Below are 19,551 nucleotides of genomic sequence, written 5' to 3' on the forward strand. Positions count from 1 at the left end.
AGATCACTGCATGAGTGAGTCATTGAATCATTCATTCAACCGATTCGTTTAAACAGCTAATTCATTTAGTAACAAAACATCTTTATTTGTTCCTCAGAGATGCAAAACAGTTCTGCTGTGGCTTTGTTTGAAACTATTTTCATTGATGAAAAATAGCAACTGGTGTGTTACAGATAATTTACTTACCCCCTGTGTCATCCAAGATGTTTATGTCTTTCTTTCTGCAGTCATAGAGAAATTATGTTTTTTGAGGAAAACATTTCAGGAATGTTCTCCATATGGTGGACTTTAGTGGTGCCCCCGAGTTCAAACTTCCAAAATCTGATTTTCTTCTCCAACTTCAAAATCGTCCTACTTCGCAGTTTTACCTTTGTTTGTAAAGGGTGTTTGATCTTCTTTGCACATTCACTTTGTAAACGCCGGGTTGGTACTTCTGCAGCGATGTATGAAATGGGAGTTTTTTGACTCAGGACAGAGTTGACCTAGAGCTAGACAAAACAAGCATTTGAGGTTGAAAAGTGTATAAATTGTCAATTTTTTTAGAAAATAACCATTTGTTTCGCTAGATTAGACCCTTCTTCCTCGGCTGGGATCATTTAGAGCCTTTTGAATCTGTGTTAAACTGCATTTTGGAAGTTCTCAGGGGCACCATAGAAGCCCAGTATATGAAGAGAAATTCTGAAATGTTTTCCTAAAAAACAACAACAACAACAACAATTTCTTCACAACTGAAGAAAGAAAGACATGAACATCTTGGATGACAAGGGGGTAAATTATCTGTAAATTTTTGTTCTGGAAATGAACTTCTTTAACTTCTTGTTTATTGAGCTGTTCATCAAATCAATATGACATTTGCAGTCATGCTGATATTTCAAGAAAAATGTCACTCTTTGTGTGATATTAACTGATATTAATCATATAAAAGTCATACAGGGCATTTTTACCCCATTATTTCTGAGTCTAATTTACATCTCTGTGTATACATGAACGTGTTTTTGTTTGGTTTTTGCGATTTACTTGATAACGTCAAAACGCATAACGTTTAAACAACAATTATGATATTATCGTGTAACTTCATTTTGAAATGTACAGATACAAATACAGATATTTGGCAGCAAACAATAAAAGCTTGATGGGTTAAACATTAAAGATGCATTTAATTCAGTATTTTTTGGAAATCATTTTTATCAAATCCTTTTTATTTTAGAATAAAATAGTGATTTTAAAATATATATTTTTAGTTTTTTAATACGAATTAATCAGCACAATAAAAAAAATATTATTTTATAGTCTCATTTGAATTGGTCAAAAGCAGTGGGAATGTGGCCTATGAAAACTCGAGAGAAAATTGCCTGTAAAACTCTGTTTACTTTATGGTCACTAAAAAGGTTTGAGTTGGGTTTTTTTCTAAATCTTTGAACCCTAAAAAGAGGGTTCACCATCAAAGTTTACATTTCAGAATTTTTTTTCATAATATTATTTTCTATACACGCTCCGAAAAAATAATTTTAGAGCGATTAATCAAAAAATGTATATATTGGTGAAAATCCCTGTATTTTGTAATGTGAATATACAATGCAATATACTTTTCCCCCCATATCCTGCAGCCCTAATTTTAATGCAGAGGAACCAACGCTTACATTTGTAATGCAGTGTGATTTTATGTTTGACTGCACTCTGAGCTGCTGTAATGTAATTAAAATGAATCTCAATAGACAAAAGTTTCTTACTAACCTCTTCACAAGTATGTGTGTGTGTGTTTTGATGCACATTTGTGGTTGAACACACAATTTAATTACCGTTAGTGAAATTGACTTGATATTAAATAAGAAATATAAATTCTTCATGTCTGTAGCACTGATCCTTGACTGCTCCATCTCACGGATAATGAAAAGAGTCTTAATCTGTTTCTCAGCTGAAAGAATGTGCAGATGAGGAGCGGGGGAAAGGCTTTCTGATGTCCTGCCTGGTGGACCACCGCGCCAACGTCACAGAACGCCAGTGTCATCAGTATATCACAAAAATGACCAGCATCATCTTCAGCGACTACCGGCTCATATGCGGCTTTATGGATAAATGCAGAGAAGACATCAACACCCTGCAGTGTGGAAGCATCACAGTTGGAGAAAAAGTAAGCTCGCGTTCCAATAATAGCTGTGAACGCTTTGACTCCTTGCCCATTTGAAACCGCAAAGCTCTAGAATATCCCTTTGGGAAACCATAGGATTTTGGCCTGGTACCAGATGGCGCTGTGATGTAGTGACTCCTCCATTCCCAAAATGTCCACATTCCTCCAGGCGTGCTGGAACACGGGCACCCGTTCACCGCACTCGCCTCGTTCCCCCGGGTGCACTCTACGAAATGAAATAAGTTAACTTTAGACTTGTCTGCTCATTGACTTAAAATAGCCTAAATAAGCTCAGACTGCCACACATGCAAGATGGGAAGTGAGGATCGACGAACATATTTAGCTGCATAGTGGGTTTGCGCGTCTTTTAGATCACGGGCTATGCAGTAATTAGATGCAATAATATGAGTAACTGACAGCTACTACTCTGTAGTGCCTTTAAATATCAATAGTTATTTTGTCATTAAGTTGCATGCCTTAAATTCTGACACTAAATTACTGCAAGTGTGCATTTAAATATCATTGTCAACGCTATTTTACAGAGTTATTTGTTTACAGTTGCCTTGGATGATGTTTTCTCTCGGACCTCAGGAAGCGTTAGTTGTTAAACGCACAACTGTCACTTAAATTCATGTGCCAGTCATCTAAAATTGGCTACATTTTTTTTTTTTTTTTTTTTTTTTTGAGTTTTGAGAATGTTAAAAAAATATTTTTTACTTTTTTTTTTTTTTGTTTGTTTGTTTTTTAATTATTTACTTTTTATTTTGCTTTGTTTTGATGCATTTCATAACTTCATATTTATTTTTTTATTAATTTGTTTATTTTATTTTGTTTATTTCCCTCACTCTCCCAGTGTTGTTATATTATTTTAAAATAAAAATATTTGTTTAAAATAAAGTTTTTCATTATTTATTTTTTATTTTAGCTTTAACTTAAAAAAAAATTAAATTCAGATAGAATATTGCAATATTTTTCAGTATTATTTGATATTGTATATTTAATTGTGCATGTTAATTTTTTTCTACTTTTTACTCATTAATATTATTATTATTATTATTATCATCATATGATTATTATTCGTATCTGCAGTTAAATTAGTACCGTATTAGTTACCCACTAATATTAAAGATATTATATTGTTTGATTTTGGATATTTCATTTATTTCATTGTGCATGTCAATTTTTTTATTTTATTTTGATTATTATTTATTATTATATATGTTATTATCATATGATGATAATTCATATTTACATTTAGAATAGTACAATTTTGTTATGGGCCAATATTAACAATTTAGTTTAGTTTTTTTTTTTTTTTTTTTTTTTTTTAAGCATTGTTTGATATTGAATATTTAATTGTGCATTTTTTTGTATTCTATTTTATTACTATTCATTATCACTATTTTTTTATTACTGTTTTCTTTATTTATCATTATTACTATTCATACTATTCAGATTACTATTCATAATAACATTTTAATTAGTACCATATTGATTATAGACAAATGCTGAAGATTTTATTTTTTATTGTTTAAGCGTTCATTTTATTTATTTATTTATTTATCCTCAATCACCCAGTGTTGTTATATTGTTATTAAATTAAACTATTAGTTTGATATAAAGCTAAATAAATAAAAAATTAAAAAAATAAATAAAAACATTCAAAACTTGCAATTGGAAAAACTTGTAAAATTAGAAATAATAGAAATATTGCCAACTAGCTGAAATTATTTTTAAGTACTAAAATTACTAAAACTAAAATTAAAATAAGTCAAAGAATTTCTAGATAGAACTGTTAAAAAACAAAAACTAATAAAAAATAACAAAAGCATACAACATTACTACAACTTAAATTAGAATTAAAACTGAAACCATAAAAATATAAAACATATTATTAATGACATATTGAAATATTTTATCCAAATATTTTATTAAAATTCTAAATAATAGTAATAATCATAATAATAATAAAAATACTGTTCTTTTTTGTTTTTCTTATAACAAAGCCAAAAAGGCCATAATAAAATTTAAAACATTAAAAAAAAAAAAAAAACAAAACATTTTTTTAAAGAATTTCTTCTTTTGTCATGTAATCAAAAGCATCATCTATTGTGTTTTCACATTCTTTTTAAAATATCTGCCTATTTTACATTTTTACTCTATGATTCATTTTTCATTTCTCCCTTTTATCCCTTCAGCTGTCTCAAAATAAGCCAAGCTGTCCTGAGTCCCAAGGCCAAATGTTTAGTCATCTTTCTTTTTTTTTCCGGTTTAGGACCTACATTCTCAAGGTGAGGTGATTGCGTGTCTGGAGAGGGCTCTGGTCAGAGAGGCAGAGCAGCAGGATAAGGCTCACCAAATCAAAGACGAGTGCAAAAAGGCCATCATGAGAGTGGCCGAACTGTCAGCAGACGATTTCCACCTCGACCGCTACCTCTATTTCTCCTGCCGAGACGACCGGGAGCGATTTTGTGAAAACGTATGTGTCAGCAGCCTAATTTGCATACTTCTACTACTCACTGCAAGTATGTACTTTACTGGTCCTGTGGCATTAAAGGGCATGATTGACATCTGCCTCTCATGTGCTGTGAGTCAGAATGACAGGATTAAATCACACAGCTGCTTTGCGTAGGAAGAGACGTGGGCCGATGTGTTGATGTACGAATATTAGATGTGCGAACATGAAGCGTCGAATATCTCCCAGTTGACCTGATTTGACCTGTCAGTGCTTAACATTTTATTAATGTATTTTTTTTCTTTGTTTGCAGACTCAGGTGGGAGAGGGCAGAGTGTACAAATGCCTGTTCAACCATAAATTTGAGGAAGCAATGTCAGAAAAGGTGCGGTGCATCTAAAGTTACAGATATATTGAATTGTTTCTCCTAACTCGTGCAACAATATGTGCATAAAATGTCAGTGTGGAAGGGAAGTGTCCAGAAGAAGCCACAGGAATGTTGGTGGTCAGTTTAGTGTCTGTGTTTGTCCTGTCTAAGCGTCTGTGTACTTAATAAGCATCTCTGTCCACAGTGCAGAAACGCCCTGACCACTCGGCAAAAGCTCATTGCTCAAGATTACAAAGTGAGTTACTCCCTCGCAAAGGCCTGTAAGGCTGACCTACGCAAATACCGGTGTAACCCGGACACCAGCATGCCCCGCGCCCGAGAGGCCAGACTCTCCTACCTCCTCCTCTGTCTGGAGTCTGCTGTTCACAGAGGTCTGTCAACATCATTCATTGTCATACTACAATTGTAGTCTGATATTGACCAATACTATCTGTTTTTGGTTGGTTTGTTTTTTATTTTAACTGATTTAATTGTGCATGTTTATTTTTAATTCAAAATTAAATATTACTCATTATTATTATTATTATTATTATTATTATTAATTATTCATGTTATTGTCATAATTATTATTCATTTTTACATTTAGATTAGTACCTATAAAAAAATCTTTATTTTATTTCTATTCTTCATCTTTATTTTTATTTTTCAGTATTGATTGATATTAGATATTTAATTGTGCCTTATATATTTTTTTTTAGTTCTACTTTGATTTTTACTCATTATAATTATTATTATTATTATTATTATTATTATCATCATCATATGATTATTAATAATATTTACATTTTAAATAGGACAGTATAAGATTTTATTTTTTGCTTTTCAGTATCGTTTGATATTGGATATTTCGTTGTGCATGTTATTTTTTTTTTTTTTATTTTATTTTATTATTATTATTATTATTATTATTATTCATGTTATGAACATATTAAATATTTAATTTCCTAATAGATATTTAATTGCATTTAATTGCAAATAATATATATTTTTTTAATGTGCATGGTATTTTTTTCTAATAATATCATATTAGATGTTTAATTTTATATTAGATATTTAATTGTGCATGGTATTTTTTTCATTATAATTATTGTACATGTTGTTATTATTATTGTATGATTATTACTCAGATTTGCATTTAGAATAGTGCCATGTCCGCTAATTTAATGTTTTGCTTTTCAGTATTGTTTGATATTGTATTTTATTGTGCATGTTAATTTTTTATTTTACTTTTATTATTATTATTGTTATTATTATTATTATGTTTTTCATGTTTTCTTTTATTACTTTTTTTTTATTATTATTATTATTATTATTATTTATGCTATTATAATGATTATAAATCATATTTACATTTAGAATAGTACAATATCGGTTGTGGGTCAATATCCTATAATAATTTATAATAATAATTTATAATAATACTATAATCATTTCTATGTTGTTTGATATTTGATATTTAATTCTGCATTTTATATGTATACTGTATAATCTGTGCAGTAAATAACTCACTGGTGTTCTGTTCTAGCCATAGTCTTTGCTTTCATTCATGCATGTTCCTCTCTTCAGGCCTGTTTATTGATTTGCTGCAACCTAATAAGTTTGTTCATTGTTATGTTTCTTCCCGTGGGTTTTACCGCTGTCATCTCAGGCCGTACGGTGACCGGAGACTGTCAGGGTGAGATGCTGGACTACAGACGCATGCTAATGGAGGATTTCTCTCTGAGCCCTGAGATTGTGTTGCATTGTCGAGGAGAGATCGAGGCGCACTGCTCAGGACTGCATCGCAAGGGACGAACCCTCCACTGCCTCATGAGAGTCGCCCGCGGGGACAAGGGCGCGGTGGACAACCTCTGTCAGACAGCAGTAAGAACCATTGGGATTGTGGGAAAGTGTATTGGATGTTTAATTGTAGTTTAGACTTTTTAAAAATATGTTCAAGTTTCTGTACTGCATTTATTTGATCAACAGTAATATTGTGAAATATTACTACACTTTAAAGGAACTGTTTTCTATTTGAATATATTTTAAAATGTAGTTTTGTTCCAGTGATACAAAGTGGAATTTGTATACATTTTTCGGAATTTTCAGTGTCACACGATTCTTCAGAAATCATTCTAATATGCTGATTTGCTGCTCTGGCATAGAAACATTTTCAGCTATGGCTTATTCATCTCCTGATAAAGTATTATGAATTAATTGTCTCTCGTAGCTCCAGACCCTCATCCAGTCGGCAGACCCCGGCGCTGATTACCGGATTGATCGTGCTTTGAACGAAGCTTGTGAGTCTGTGATCCAGACGGCCTGCAAACACATCCGCAGTGGAGACCCTATGTGAGTCATGGCAATATAGTGCTAATACCTGCATGAAAGCTTCAGTGACTGCATTGTATTTTACTCTATCATTAATGTTTAAGACTCCAGGGAACTACTAAGCAGTAGGTAACTGTAGTCTGGCACAGGATTTATTTGGGTGAGATAACATACCTGTGGAGATTATTCCTCTGGACTTAGTGCTTTGTTTAAAGCATCAATACTGACTTTCTCTCACAGGCACCATATAAAGCTGCAGTGGATTTAGAGGAGAGAGTCAAATCCAATTAAGTGTGCGTGGAGTGTAAATGTGTCACTAGCTTTTCCTAAGAGGAAGAAAGATGAACAGGCATTTAGGCTGTAGACTCAGTCAAGTTTGCATAGTGGAAATATGTAATATGTAAAGAAAACAAAGAGATTTTTTTTTCATTTTTTAATATTATTTAATTTTTTTTATGATATTTAATTTAAAATATAATTGGTTATTTTTCATACATTTTTTGTTTGTCATTTATTTTATAATATTTGTCAAATAAAATATTAAAAATAGTCCTGCATTGGAAGAGGCTCAGAAAATGGATTTTGTTTGTTTGTTTATTTTTATTTGATTTATTTGATTTGTTTTAAGTTTTATTTATTAAATTGTTTTTCTTATTTGTCTAGTTTTTATTTATTTCATTTTGAGCTTTAAGTTTTATTTACTAAATTGTTTTTTCTGATCTATTTAGTTTTTTATTTTTTATTTAATTTATTAGCTCTAATTCATGTCATATATCTAAAATAAAATAGAAAGAAAAGGTCCTTCATCGGAAGAGACTCAAGAAGGTATTGATTAAATGAATAGTTAAAAATAAATGGTTAAATACAGTTGTAGATTCAAGTAATTTTTTAAAATTTATTACATTTCTGATTGGTTGTTTTTTTTTGTTTTTTTTCATTTTCATTTATTTTTCTAGTATTTGTCAATGTGAAATTGTCAAAATAATAAAAATGGTCCTACATCGGAAGAGAAAAGGAATGTTTGCTTGTTTGTTTGTTTTTGTTTGGTTTTATTTTAAGCTTTATGTTTTATTTATTAAATTGCTTTTTCTTATTTAATTATTTATTTTATTTTATTATTTAAAGTATTTTGTTTTAATTCTTTTACTTTTTTTCTAAAATGAAATAGAAAAAATAGTTCTTTATCGGAAGAGACTAAAAAAGGTATTTTTTTTATAGTTTTATATATATATATAGATAGATAGATATAGTTGTTATTTGGGTTTTTTGATATTTGAAAAAGTGTTTTTTTTATTGTCATTATGTTTTTATTTATATTTATTTAAATTTATTTAATTTCTAATTGGTTGTTTTTTATTTATTTTTCATTTGTTCATTTTTATAATAATTGTCAAAGTACATATAAAAATTCATCCTGCATCCCTCAAAAAAGGGATTTATTTGTTTGTTTGCTTATTGATTTTTATTTTATTTATTGGTTTTATTTTGAGCTTTAAGTTTTATTTACTGCATTGTTTTTTCTTATGTAATTCGTTTTTTTTATTTGATTTATTTCATATTTCTAAAATAAAATAGAAAAAAGTGGTCCTTCATCAGAAAAGACTCAAAAAGGTATTTATTTATAGTTATATGTAGCTGTAGTTATATTTATTTGAGGTTTTTTTTGACATTTGAAAAAATGTTGTTAAAATATTATTATGATGGTTTTTCTCCTTTATTTAATTTCTAATTGGTTATTTTGAATTTATTTTTCATTTGTCATTTAATTTTTATAAAATTTGTCAGTAAAAATTAAAAATGGTCCTACACAAGATTTGTTTTAAATTATTTATTTGGTTTTATTTAATTGTTTTTTCTTATTTATTTCGTTTTTTATTTTATTTATTTGGTTTTATATTTAATATTTGAATTTTATTTATTAAATTGTTTTTTTATTATTAAATTACTTTTATTTTGAGATTTAAGTTCTATTTATAATTTTTTTCTTTTGTTTTTTTATTTTTAATTTATTTCATATTTCTAAAATTATATATATATATATATATATATATATATATATATATATATTCAAAATACAAATTTGCTATTACTGTTTGAAAATGATCATTTCTGTGTCCATTTTATTTGGTGGATTAAATATGAAAAAACATGTATTTTTGTCTTTATAGGATTCTATCTTGTTTAATGGAGCACCTTTACACAGAGAAGATGGTTCAGGATTGTGAGCACCGTCTTCTAGAGCTGCAGTACTTCATTTCAAGAGACTGGAAGTAATCAACCTAACCTTTACATTTCCTTTTTCCTTACCTGACCTTACCTGATGACTCACACAAAATAAGACCCTTGAAACCCCCTCTTTTGCTTTCAAGTTGTTGTTTTTTTGAGTGTATTTGTGTAATCATAACATTCAAATCCATTCAGTCAGTCGGAGGTCGTCTTTGTATGTGTTTAATAGCTCAGCACTTGTCTACGGTTTGATTCGCGTGCGTGATGCGACCTTCGCTGTGTGCCTCTCTCATCTGTTCAGTTTGAACAGGATGCCTACACAGTGTCATTATAATAAAACCATTAGATGGTCATAACTTCATTCACAGCCCATTAGATTCAAGTGGTTTTTAATTAGAACAGTTTGAAGCAGCAATTTGGTTTGATGGGCCATTGTGACAGACTGGCTGTTGATGCTTTGTTTGTTACAACCCTACAGAGACTGTTATTTTGTTCTTTATTGTGACTAAATTTCGACTAAAGTTCAAAAGTTCTGAGATCGATTTTTAAAAATGCTTGTATTTAATTAAAAATACAATAAAAATTGTAAAATTGTGAAATATTATTACAATTCAAAATACCAGTTTTCTATTTGAATATATTTTAAAATGCAATTTATTCCTGTGATGCAAACCTGAATTTTCAGCATCTTCAGTGTCACATGATCGTTCAGAAATCATTCTAATATGCTCATTTGCTGTTCAAGAAACATTTCTGATTATTATCAATGTTGAAAACAGTTGTGCCGCTTCATATTTTTGTGGAAACATGACGCATTTTAGTTTTCGTGATTCTTTGGTGAATAGAAAGTTCAAAAGAACACCAGAAATATTAAGCTTTGTTATATTATTAATAATGTTGAAAACAGGCATGCTGCTTAATATTTTTGTGGAAAGCAAAACATTTAAACACCAAAAACGAGAAGAGCAGCATTTACTTGAAATACAGATCTTTTGGAATATTATAAAAATCTATACTGTCACATTTGATCAGTTTAATTAATAAAAGCATTAATTTCTTTCAGCTATAGACACAATTTTATTTATTTGGTATATTTTGAACTTTTATTTACTAAGTTGTTTTTTCTTATTTATTTTGTTTTTTAGTTTATTTGTTTTATTTTACTTTTTATTTTATTTTGAATTGCAAGTTTTTCTTTATTAAACAGTTGTTTTATTATTTATTTATTTTTTATTTAATGTATTAGTTGCAATTCATATTTCTAAAATAAAATAGAAAAAAATTATTTATTTGTAGTTATATATAGTTGTGGTTTTATTTATTTGGGTTTTTTGATATTTGAAAATGTTTTTTATTGTTTTTTCTAATTTACTTAAATTTATTTTTTTAATTTTTAATTTTTTTAAATTTATTTTTATAATGTTTATCAAAGTAAATAATAAAAACTGACAGAAATAGACACAGTTTTACTTCCATTTTGATATTTTGCATCACAAGTTCAAGGACTGAGGTTAAAATCTGGTTACACGTGTGACTCATTTTTATCTCCTGTGTGTTTTTTTTTCCCTCCAGGCTTGATCCTATCTTATACCGTAAATGTCAGAACGACGCGTCCAGACTATGCTACACACCAGGCTGGAATGAAAGCAGTGAGCTCATGCCTCCTGGCGCTGTGTTTTCATGCCTGTACCGCCACGCTTACCGGACAGAAGAACAGGGCAGACGGGTGAGAAGCACAAATAAAGTGCATTTTAGTATGTCAGTTCTCATTAAGACACTTAAGAGACCATCAGCATGAAGTCTGGTCCACTTTACAGTTTATTTTGAGTAGGAACTACCCACTTTGACAGGGCGTTTGCCTGCATACGGAAGAGTCAACTGTGTTTGCTCACTTCATATGAGACAACAAGCATGCAGACTGGAAAGCATGTGATTTTGGATTCAAAATTGGACTAATATTTGATATTTGTGGGAAAAAAATCACTTCCTTATGCAGCTCACCAGAGACTGTAAGGTGGAAGTCCAGAGAATTCTTCACCAGAGAGCTTTGGATGTAAAGTTGGACCCTGAGCTCCAGAAACGCTGCATGACTGACCTAGGCAAATGGTGCAGTGAGAAGACAGACAACGGACAGGTACAAAATGAGTTTTTGAAGGAGCATCAGTACATGATGAGCATTTCTAGCTCAGGGATTCAGAGTTTGTTTGTCTGCCTCAGGAGCTGGAGTGTCTTCAGGACCATCTTGAGGACTTGGTGTCAAACTGCAGAGATGTGGTGGGCAACCTGACAGAACTGGAATCTGAGGTTTGTTTACTATTCCACACCACAGCATGTACATAAACCTTAGAGTTAATAAGGTCATAAAAGAAATTGCTTGCGAGATAGGATCTTCCGTACTGTTTTGTTGTACCGTTTACTGTTTATATACTACCAGTCAAAAGTTTCTGAACAGTAAGATTTTTAATATTTTTAAATACGTCTCATCTGCTCACCAAGCCTGCATTTATTCGATCTAAAGTACAGCAAAAACAGTAAAATTGTAAAATATTTTTACTATTTAAAATAACTGTTTTCTATTTGAATATATTTTAAAATGTAATTTATTCCTGTGATCAAACCTTCATTTTCAGCATCATTACTCCAGTCTTCAGTGTCACATGATCCTTCAGAAATCATTCTAATATGCTGATTTGCTGTTCAAGAAACATATATATTAAAATATATTCAAATAGAAAACAGTTATTTTAAATAATTTTTTGCTGTTTTTGCTATACTTTGGATCAAATAAATGTAGGCTTGGTGAGCAGAAGAGACTTTAAAAAAAAATCTTACTGTTCAAAAACTTTTGACTGGTAGTATATATATATATTAACATTAAAATTGAATTAGTTTTCAAAATTGATAATAGTAAATGTTTAGAATTAGAATAGTTTTTGAAGGATCATGTGAAAGAAGACTGGAGTAGTGGCTGCTGAAAATTCAGCTTTGGATCACAGGAATAAATTACGTTTTAAATTATATTAGAATAAAAAAACATTTATTTTAAATTATAATAATATTTCACAATTTTTTTGTATTTTTGATCAAGCATAAGTGACCATTTTCGTTACATTAAAATATCATTTTAACATTTTAAAATTGCAAGATCTCATATTTAAATTTAGGGACGTTTTGATTATCTTAATTTATGGTCTTACTGTTGTGTTTACAGGACATTCAGATTGAAGCCTTGCTGATCCGAGCCTGTGAACCGGTCATCCAGAGCCACTGCCACGTTAGTACTGACACCACACACATCTAATTATTACATTTATTTTTAAAAAACTCTAAAATTCCTCATGTCGATCTCTTTCCTCCCAGGACGTAGCTGATAATCAGATAGACACAGGAAATCTTCTGGAATGCCTTGTGCAGAACAAACATCAGAGGGAAATGAATGATAAATGTGCTGTGGGCGTCACTCATTTCCAGCTGGTGAGACACTCTCACAACCAATTTCCCTATGCTAAATTTGAATGATGACAAGTAAATGTTTTCCCAAATGTCATGCTGTCCCAGCAGAAAGTGTACCGAGTTGTTTTGGGTTGGTTTGGGGTATTGATGGATATGCTGACCATGCTAATTAATCATCAGCCAAAAATTGCCATTTTGAAGTTGCCATTACATTTGTGAATTTTGCATACACTACCAGTCAAAAGCTTTGGAACAGTAAGATTTTTAATATTTTTTTAAAGAATTCTCTTCTTCTCACCAAGCCTGCTTTTATTTGATCTAAAATATAGCAAAAGCAATAATATTGTGAAATATTTTTACTACTTAAAAGAACTGCTTTATATTTAAATGTATTTTAAAATGTAATTTATTCCTGTGATCAAAGTTGAATTTTCAGCATCATTACTCCAGTCTTTAGTGTCACATGATCCTTCAGAAATAATTCTAATATGCTGATTTGCTGTTCAAGAAACATTTATTATTATTATTACTATCAGTCAGTATAACCTTTTTTTAGTAAAGAAATTATAGAAATTAATACTTTTATTTAGCAAGGATGCTTTAAATTGATCAGAAGTGATGATAAAGATATTTATAGTGTTACAAAGGATTTCTATTTTAGATAAATGCTGTTCTTCTGAGCTTTCTGTTCATCAAAGACACCTGAAAAAATTCTACTCAGCCGTTTTCAACATAATCATAACAATAAATGTTTTTTGAGCAGTAAATCAGAATATTAGAATGATTTCTGAAGGATCATGTGACTGGAGTAATGATGCTAAAAATTCAGCTTGAAATCACAGGAATAAATTACATTTTAAAATATATCCAAATAGAAAAAAGTTATTTTAAATAGTAAAAATATTGTACTGCCTTTGCTCTGCTTTGGATCAAAGACTTCTTTAAAAAACATTAAAAATCTTACTGTTCAAAAACTTTTGACTGGTAATGTGTATATATGTATTTTTCTTTTCTTGCCTTTCAGGTTCAGATGAAGGACTTCCGCTTCTCCTACAAGTTTAAAATGGCTTGTAAAGAAGACGTACTCAAACTCTGTCCCAACATTAAGAAAAAGTGAGTTCACAAATCTGGCAACTTTCTTCAGCCTTTGAAACATTCTGCATAAACTCTGTTTTGATATTGTCATTCAATATTGATGATGATTTATTTATTATATAACATCTTTTCATGGAGGTTTAATCATCACAGCCTGTCTATGTGTCTCCTCTTATTTTGACACCGTTGCGCTCTCTCTCTCGCTCACACAAATTTACGGAACCCCTTAAGGGACATGGTGGTGAAAAAAATCAGAGTGAGTGAAAAAAAAATTCAGGGTGGGAGGAAAAATATTTTTCAGATTTTTTTGCGTTCCCTCGCAAAACTTTGCGTTCTCTCGCAAAGTTTTTTGCGTTCTCTCGCAAAACTTTTGCGTTCTCTCGCAAAGTTTTTTGCGTTCTCTCGCAAAACTTTTGCGTTCTCTCGCAAAGTTTTTTGCGTTCCCTCGCAAAACTTTTGCGTTCTCTCGCAAAACCGGTTGGGTTCGGACAAACACTTCCTGTTTACTCAGCTCAGTATGTTCACAACGGAGCGGTTCATATAAGTTTTATACTGAACTTGAACTCAAGTGGCCTATTATAGAAATACAGTCATTTAATTGCTTATAGTTTAAGGCACGATTTGGGAAAATCCTAAAACGCTTAATGTGGATTAATGTACTAAAACAGTGACAGCGGAGGCCCAATTCGGTATTAATAAATGCTATTCATACTAATAAAAATTTTAATATTAATAGCATTACTCTCAATAAAGCAGTCATAAATGCAACTTGCTTTTCTTCCCACAGAAAACCTTTAGGATACAGAAAACGCTTAATGGAAGCTAATGGACGAATTAAGACGGTATTTGTAGTTACAGTGGTTTAAGTATAGTAACCATGGTTAATTTGTTTGCTGCTTGTAAAAAAAAAAAATTATAAGTTTTTGAAAGGAAAAATAAAACAAACAAGTCACGTAGCCTGTTAGTCCCATTTTATTCAGAAATAATACTACCAGCAGGCCTACAGCGTGTTATAATACCAACATTATAAACACACATAGCCTAGGCCATTAGTTCCCTGCACTTCACAGCAAATCCTTTAAATTTAACCGTATTCAGAACAGACCAAAAACTAAAACCAAAAAACTATAACTTATTCATTTTTAATGAATACATATAATATAATGCAATATATAATAATAGGTATAAGCTTATAGCTATAAATAAACTAAAAGAAATAATTTAAAGCGAAACTGAAAGTATGGGCTCACGTATGGCTCTCCTTCAGCACAAATCCAAATGTTTCCATATTCACAATGTATTTGCAGCTAAACCATTAAATTAACCGGGCTTTGTACGTTCCAATATCGACATGAAAAAATCATAGTGAACAAAAATGTGCTGCAGTGGATTGGACCGGTGCTCACGCTGTACGACACAGACTAATACAGACTATTTGAACTGACTAGTGTAAGTTTGTATCTGTTTGGGTGATTCTGTGTATTATTTCAATAATGAACAGGCTGCGAGGCGCCAGCGCGATCAAACAGCTGAAATATAAAAACTGTAAAAAAAAAAAAAAAAAAAAAAAAAAAAAAAAAAAAAAAAAATATATATATATATATATATATATATATATATATAATATAAAAACTGTCTTCCATACAGAAAAATACCCTGTGCGAGTTATTGTTTTTCATGTTTAAAATAGGAGAATGCAATATCCAAACGACTGCAAATGCAACATTTATTTTATATAGCAGTTCAACAAAAAGGGTAATATTAAGTGACATTTTAAATGTAGCCTACATTTTAAACACATGTTTGTTATATTTAACGAAATAATAATAGTTCCAACGAAATCCGCAACAGAACTGGCGTCTCTCCAAGCAACAGCGGTGTTTCGTTTCTGAATTAATCTGCAGCTTTGAACCATTCGGAGAGTCCGTGATTAATCACCCATTCATAACTACAACCATTTGCTTAGTTATTGAATGAATGAATGAATGAATGACGGGACGCCTTGCTCATTAAGACAGTGACATGCCGCCACCTACTGGAACGTTTGAGAACCACTAGTTTAATGGATTACTTCATTAATTGCCTATTTTTAATAAAACATAAAATGTTGGCTTTTTATATCATTGTCTTCTTATATTAAGCTAAGGTACATTGGAGAGCTTTCTGTTCATATTCGGGGCTTACCTGCTTTCTTACATTTAAAATGTATAACAAACTCTATACCGAGTTCGGCCTTTTATACTCTATTATCCCGTTAATTTTTCTTTCTGGGGGATACGCTTAACGTGCAATTTAGCGGGTTACGTTTATATACTGAGCTATTCTGGTATATAAGGTGTGTACTGAACTTGGTCCTACAGTGTTTTACATTTTAGAATGTACCAAAATCGTGCCTTGATGTATTTATATAATAGCCTACTTGAGTCCAAGTTCAGAATCAAACTCTATGAGTCGCTCAATTGCGAACGTGCAATGTAGGAACCACTACAAGCTGTAAAGTAAACAGATAGTGTTTGTCCGAACTCAACTGGTTTTGCGAGGGAACGCAAAAAAGTTTTGCGAGGGAACGCAAAGTTTTGCGAGAGAACGCAAAAGTTTTGCGAGGGAACGCAAAAAAGTTTTGCGAGGGAACGCAAAGTTTTGCGAGAGAACGCAAAAAGTTTTGCGAGGGGGAATAAAAAACTTTGCGAGAGAACGCAAAAGTTTTGCGAGGGAACGCAAAGTTTTGCGAGGGAACGCAAATGTTTTGCGAGAGAACGCAAAAAAATCTGAAAAATATTTTTCCTCCCACCCTGAATTTTTTTTCACTCACTCTGATTTTTTTCACCACCATGTCCCTTAAGGGGCTCCGTACAAATTGATCCTCTTGAACCGCATATTTTTTTTATATCTTCCGCCTCAGTGTCTCTTTCACCCCTCTTTATGTGTCATTTCGTGTTTTTTCCACTTCAGGGCGGATGTGGTCATCTGTTTAAGCACCACAGTGAGGAACGACACTCTACAGGATGTGAAAGATCAACGCGTGTCTCTCAAATGTCGGAAGCAGCTGAGGGTGGAAGAGCTGGAGATGGTGAATTCACTATACTCAAGTTAAATTCACACACTCTACATTGTTCAGACCCTTTCTCCTGTGCAAAAGTAGACTGTAATTTATTCGATCAAGGACCTAAAAGTACCATTAAAGTTTCATGAAACCTTTTCATATGACTCATGCGCTATATTCCAAGTTCAGATGTCATACTCCCCGTCCTCTTCATTTGCAGTCAGAAGACATTCGGCTGGAACCTGAGCTGCATGATGCTTGTAAGAAGGATATCAACAAGTTCTGTTCCTCTGTTGCCTATGGAAATGCTCAGGTAACACTTTACTTTGATCTTTTACTTTTCTAGATAGTTTTATGCACCCACCTGCTGCTGCTGCATGCAGACGCATGATGAAACTTGTCCAGTTAGAGAAAGAAGATTCATATAACAAGATTCCCACAGTCATGAACACCTGGAAATAGAAGAAAAGTTTAAAATTCCAGGTCATAAAAATGCCTTTCAGTCTCCAACATTACACCACCACCTTTTTGTACTAGGAGTGGCCATTTATATTAAAATAACTAAATACAATAACTATAAATCATTCAAAAAAATGTAAATTCCAGAATTTTCAATAACTAAATGCAATTACATATGACTATGTCTCTTCTACTCACAAAGCCAGCGTTTATTTGATCCAAAGTACAGCAATAACATTAAAATTGTAAAATATTTTTACTATTTACAGTAACTGTTTTCTATTTGAATATATTTTAAAATGTAATTTATTCCTGTGATCAAAGCTACATTTTAGCATCATTACTCCAGTCTTCAGTGTCACATGATCCTTCAGAAATCATTCTAATATGCTGATTTGCTTTTCAAAAAACATTTTTATTATTATAAGTATTTAAAACAGTTGAGTACATTTTTACTGGGTTCTTTGATGAATAGAAAGGTCCAAAGATCAGCATTTATTTGAAATAAAAAAACATTTGTGACATTATAATCAAAGAAACATCAAAAAAATTCTACTCAGCTGTTTTCAACATTATAATAATAATAATAATAATGATGATAATAATAATAATAAGAATAACAATAAATGTTTTTGAGCAGCAAATCAGCATATTAGAATGATTTCTGAAGGGTCATGTGACTGGAGTAATGATGCTAAAAATTCAGCTTTGAAATCACAGGAATAAATTAGATTTTAAAATATATTAAAAAAGAAAGCAATTATTTTAAATAGTAAAAACATTTCAAAATATTACTGTTTTTGCTGTACTTTGGATCAAATAAATGTGGGCTTGGTGAGCAGAAGAGACTTCTTTAAATAAAAAACATTAAAAATCTTACTGTTCAAACACTTTTGACTGGTAGTATAATTATGGGGATTTTTTTGTTTTGTTTTTGTTTTGTTTTGTTATTCACATATAGCAATACTATTCTGATTAAAATATCTTAGAATGTGACAAAACTATAAAAAGTTGATCATTTTAAAATATCTCCATTATTTTTTTACATTTTAATAATTTTACTAATGACTTTTCCATGCCAAGAAATTTAATTTTCCATGCCATTTTTAAAATTCACACATATGCACGGGTTCATTAATAAAATGATAGACTTAAGAATTAGAATTAAGAAATGTCATCTTACATTCAGAAATGTATATGTTAAAAATTTTGTCTTATTTGAATTTTTTTCATTCTATCTTGCGTTCCACTTAAATATATATACAGTTAATTTTTTTTAAATTTCCCTTTGTTTTAATTCATTTAAAATTTAAACTTATTGTAAAGTTTTAATTTAATTAAAAAAAAAAAAAAAAGTAAATTTAATTTAATTCCTAAATTAAAATTTAAAATGAAGTATTAGTTAAAATTAAGTACCTAAAATCCTGTACAAATGGAAAACTCCTTAAACACTTACTGTGATCATGAAAGTCTGGAAAAGTCATGTAAATCAATTGGTCGAATGTGGAAACCCTGTGGAAAACCCTACATTACAGCCACAAGGTTTAAACCACATATGCAAAACACAAAGAAGGATTGTTATACATGTTATACAAAGCCTGGTAGTTTGAGGCATGCATTTACACATATGCAAAATACATGTTATACAAAGTAGGGATTTACTTTCTCACCCAGTCCATTAAAAAACATAGCTATAGAAGTGATTCAGCCATAAATCATGTTGACACAACCGTGAGCACATTAACATATGGCCAAGCGTGTTTACATAATTACACTTATTCAGTAGTCAGCAACCTGGCAGGGTCATGTTTAGTCATGTAACAGCTTAGGTTAGCTTAAAAAACATAATATTAATAATGCAATAAAGTATTAATGCATTTAATCATGCACTTTGACCTACATGAAAATTCCATTTAAGAAATTCCAAGACCTTCAACAAAATTCCAGCTTTAACTACCAACTATGAAATGCATAGAAAATGTTTTGTCCGTTTA

At 30.8% G+C, this 19,551-nt stretch overlaps 1 protein-coding gene across 1 annotated transcript in view; it reads left to right on the forward strand.

Moving 5' to 3' along the window:
* The window catches only part of glg1b (golgi glycoprotein 1b), a 62,116-nt gene that overhangs the window by 26,730 nt on the left and 15,835 nt on the right, over positions 1-19,551 (forward strand). The window contains exons 4-18 of the mRNA XM_051134797.1: positions 1,916-2,131; positions 4,404-4,607; positions 4,897-4,968; positions 5,156-5,342; positions 6,620-6,834; positions 7,181-7,302; positions 9,450-9,551; positions 11,080-11,233; positions 11,504-11,641; positions 11,725-11,811; positions 12,719-12,781; positions 12,868-12,981; positions 13,985-14,073; positions 17,008-17,125; positions 17,319-17,411. Coding sequence (XP_050990754.1) covers positions 1,916-2,131; positions 4,404-4,607; positions 4,897-4,968; positions 5,156-5,342; positions 6,620-6,834; positions 7,181-7,302; positions 9,450-9,551; positions 11,080-11,233; positions 11,504-11,641; positions 11,725-11,811; positions 12,719-12,781; positions 12,868-12,981; positions 13,985-14,073; positions 17,008-17,125; positions 17,319-17,411 — 1,974 coding nt within the window. The remainder of the gene's footprint in view (positions 1-1,915; positions 2,132-4,403; positions 4,608-4,896; positions 4,969-5,155; positions 5,343-6,619; positions 6,835-7,180; positions 7,303-9,449; positions 9,552-11,079; positions 11,234-11,503; positions 11,642-11,724; positions 11,812-12,718; positions 12,782-12,867; positions 12,982-13,984; positions 14,074-17,007; positions 17,126-17,318; positions 17,412-19,551) is intronic.

Source organism: Labeo rohita, chromosome 18 (assembly GCF_022985175.1).
Source record: "Labeo rohita strain BAU-BD-2019 chromosome 18, IGBB_LRoh.1.0, whole genome shotgun sequence".
NCBI lineage: Eukaryota > Metazoa > Chordata > Actinopteri > Cypriniformes > Cyprinidae > Labeo > Labeo rohita.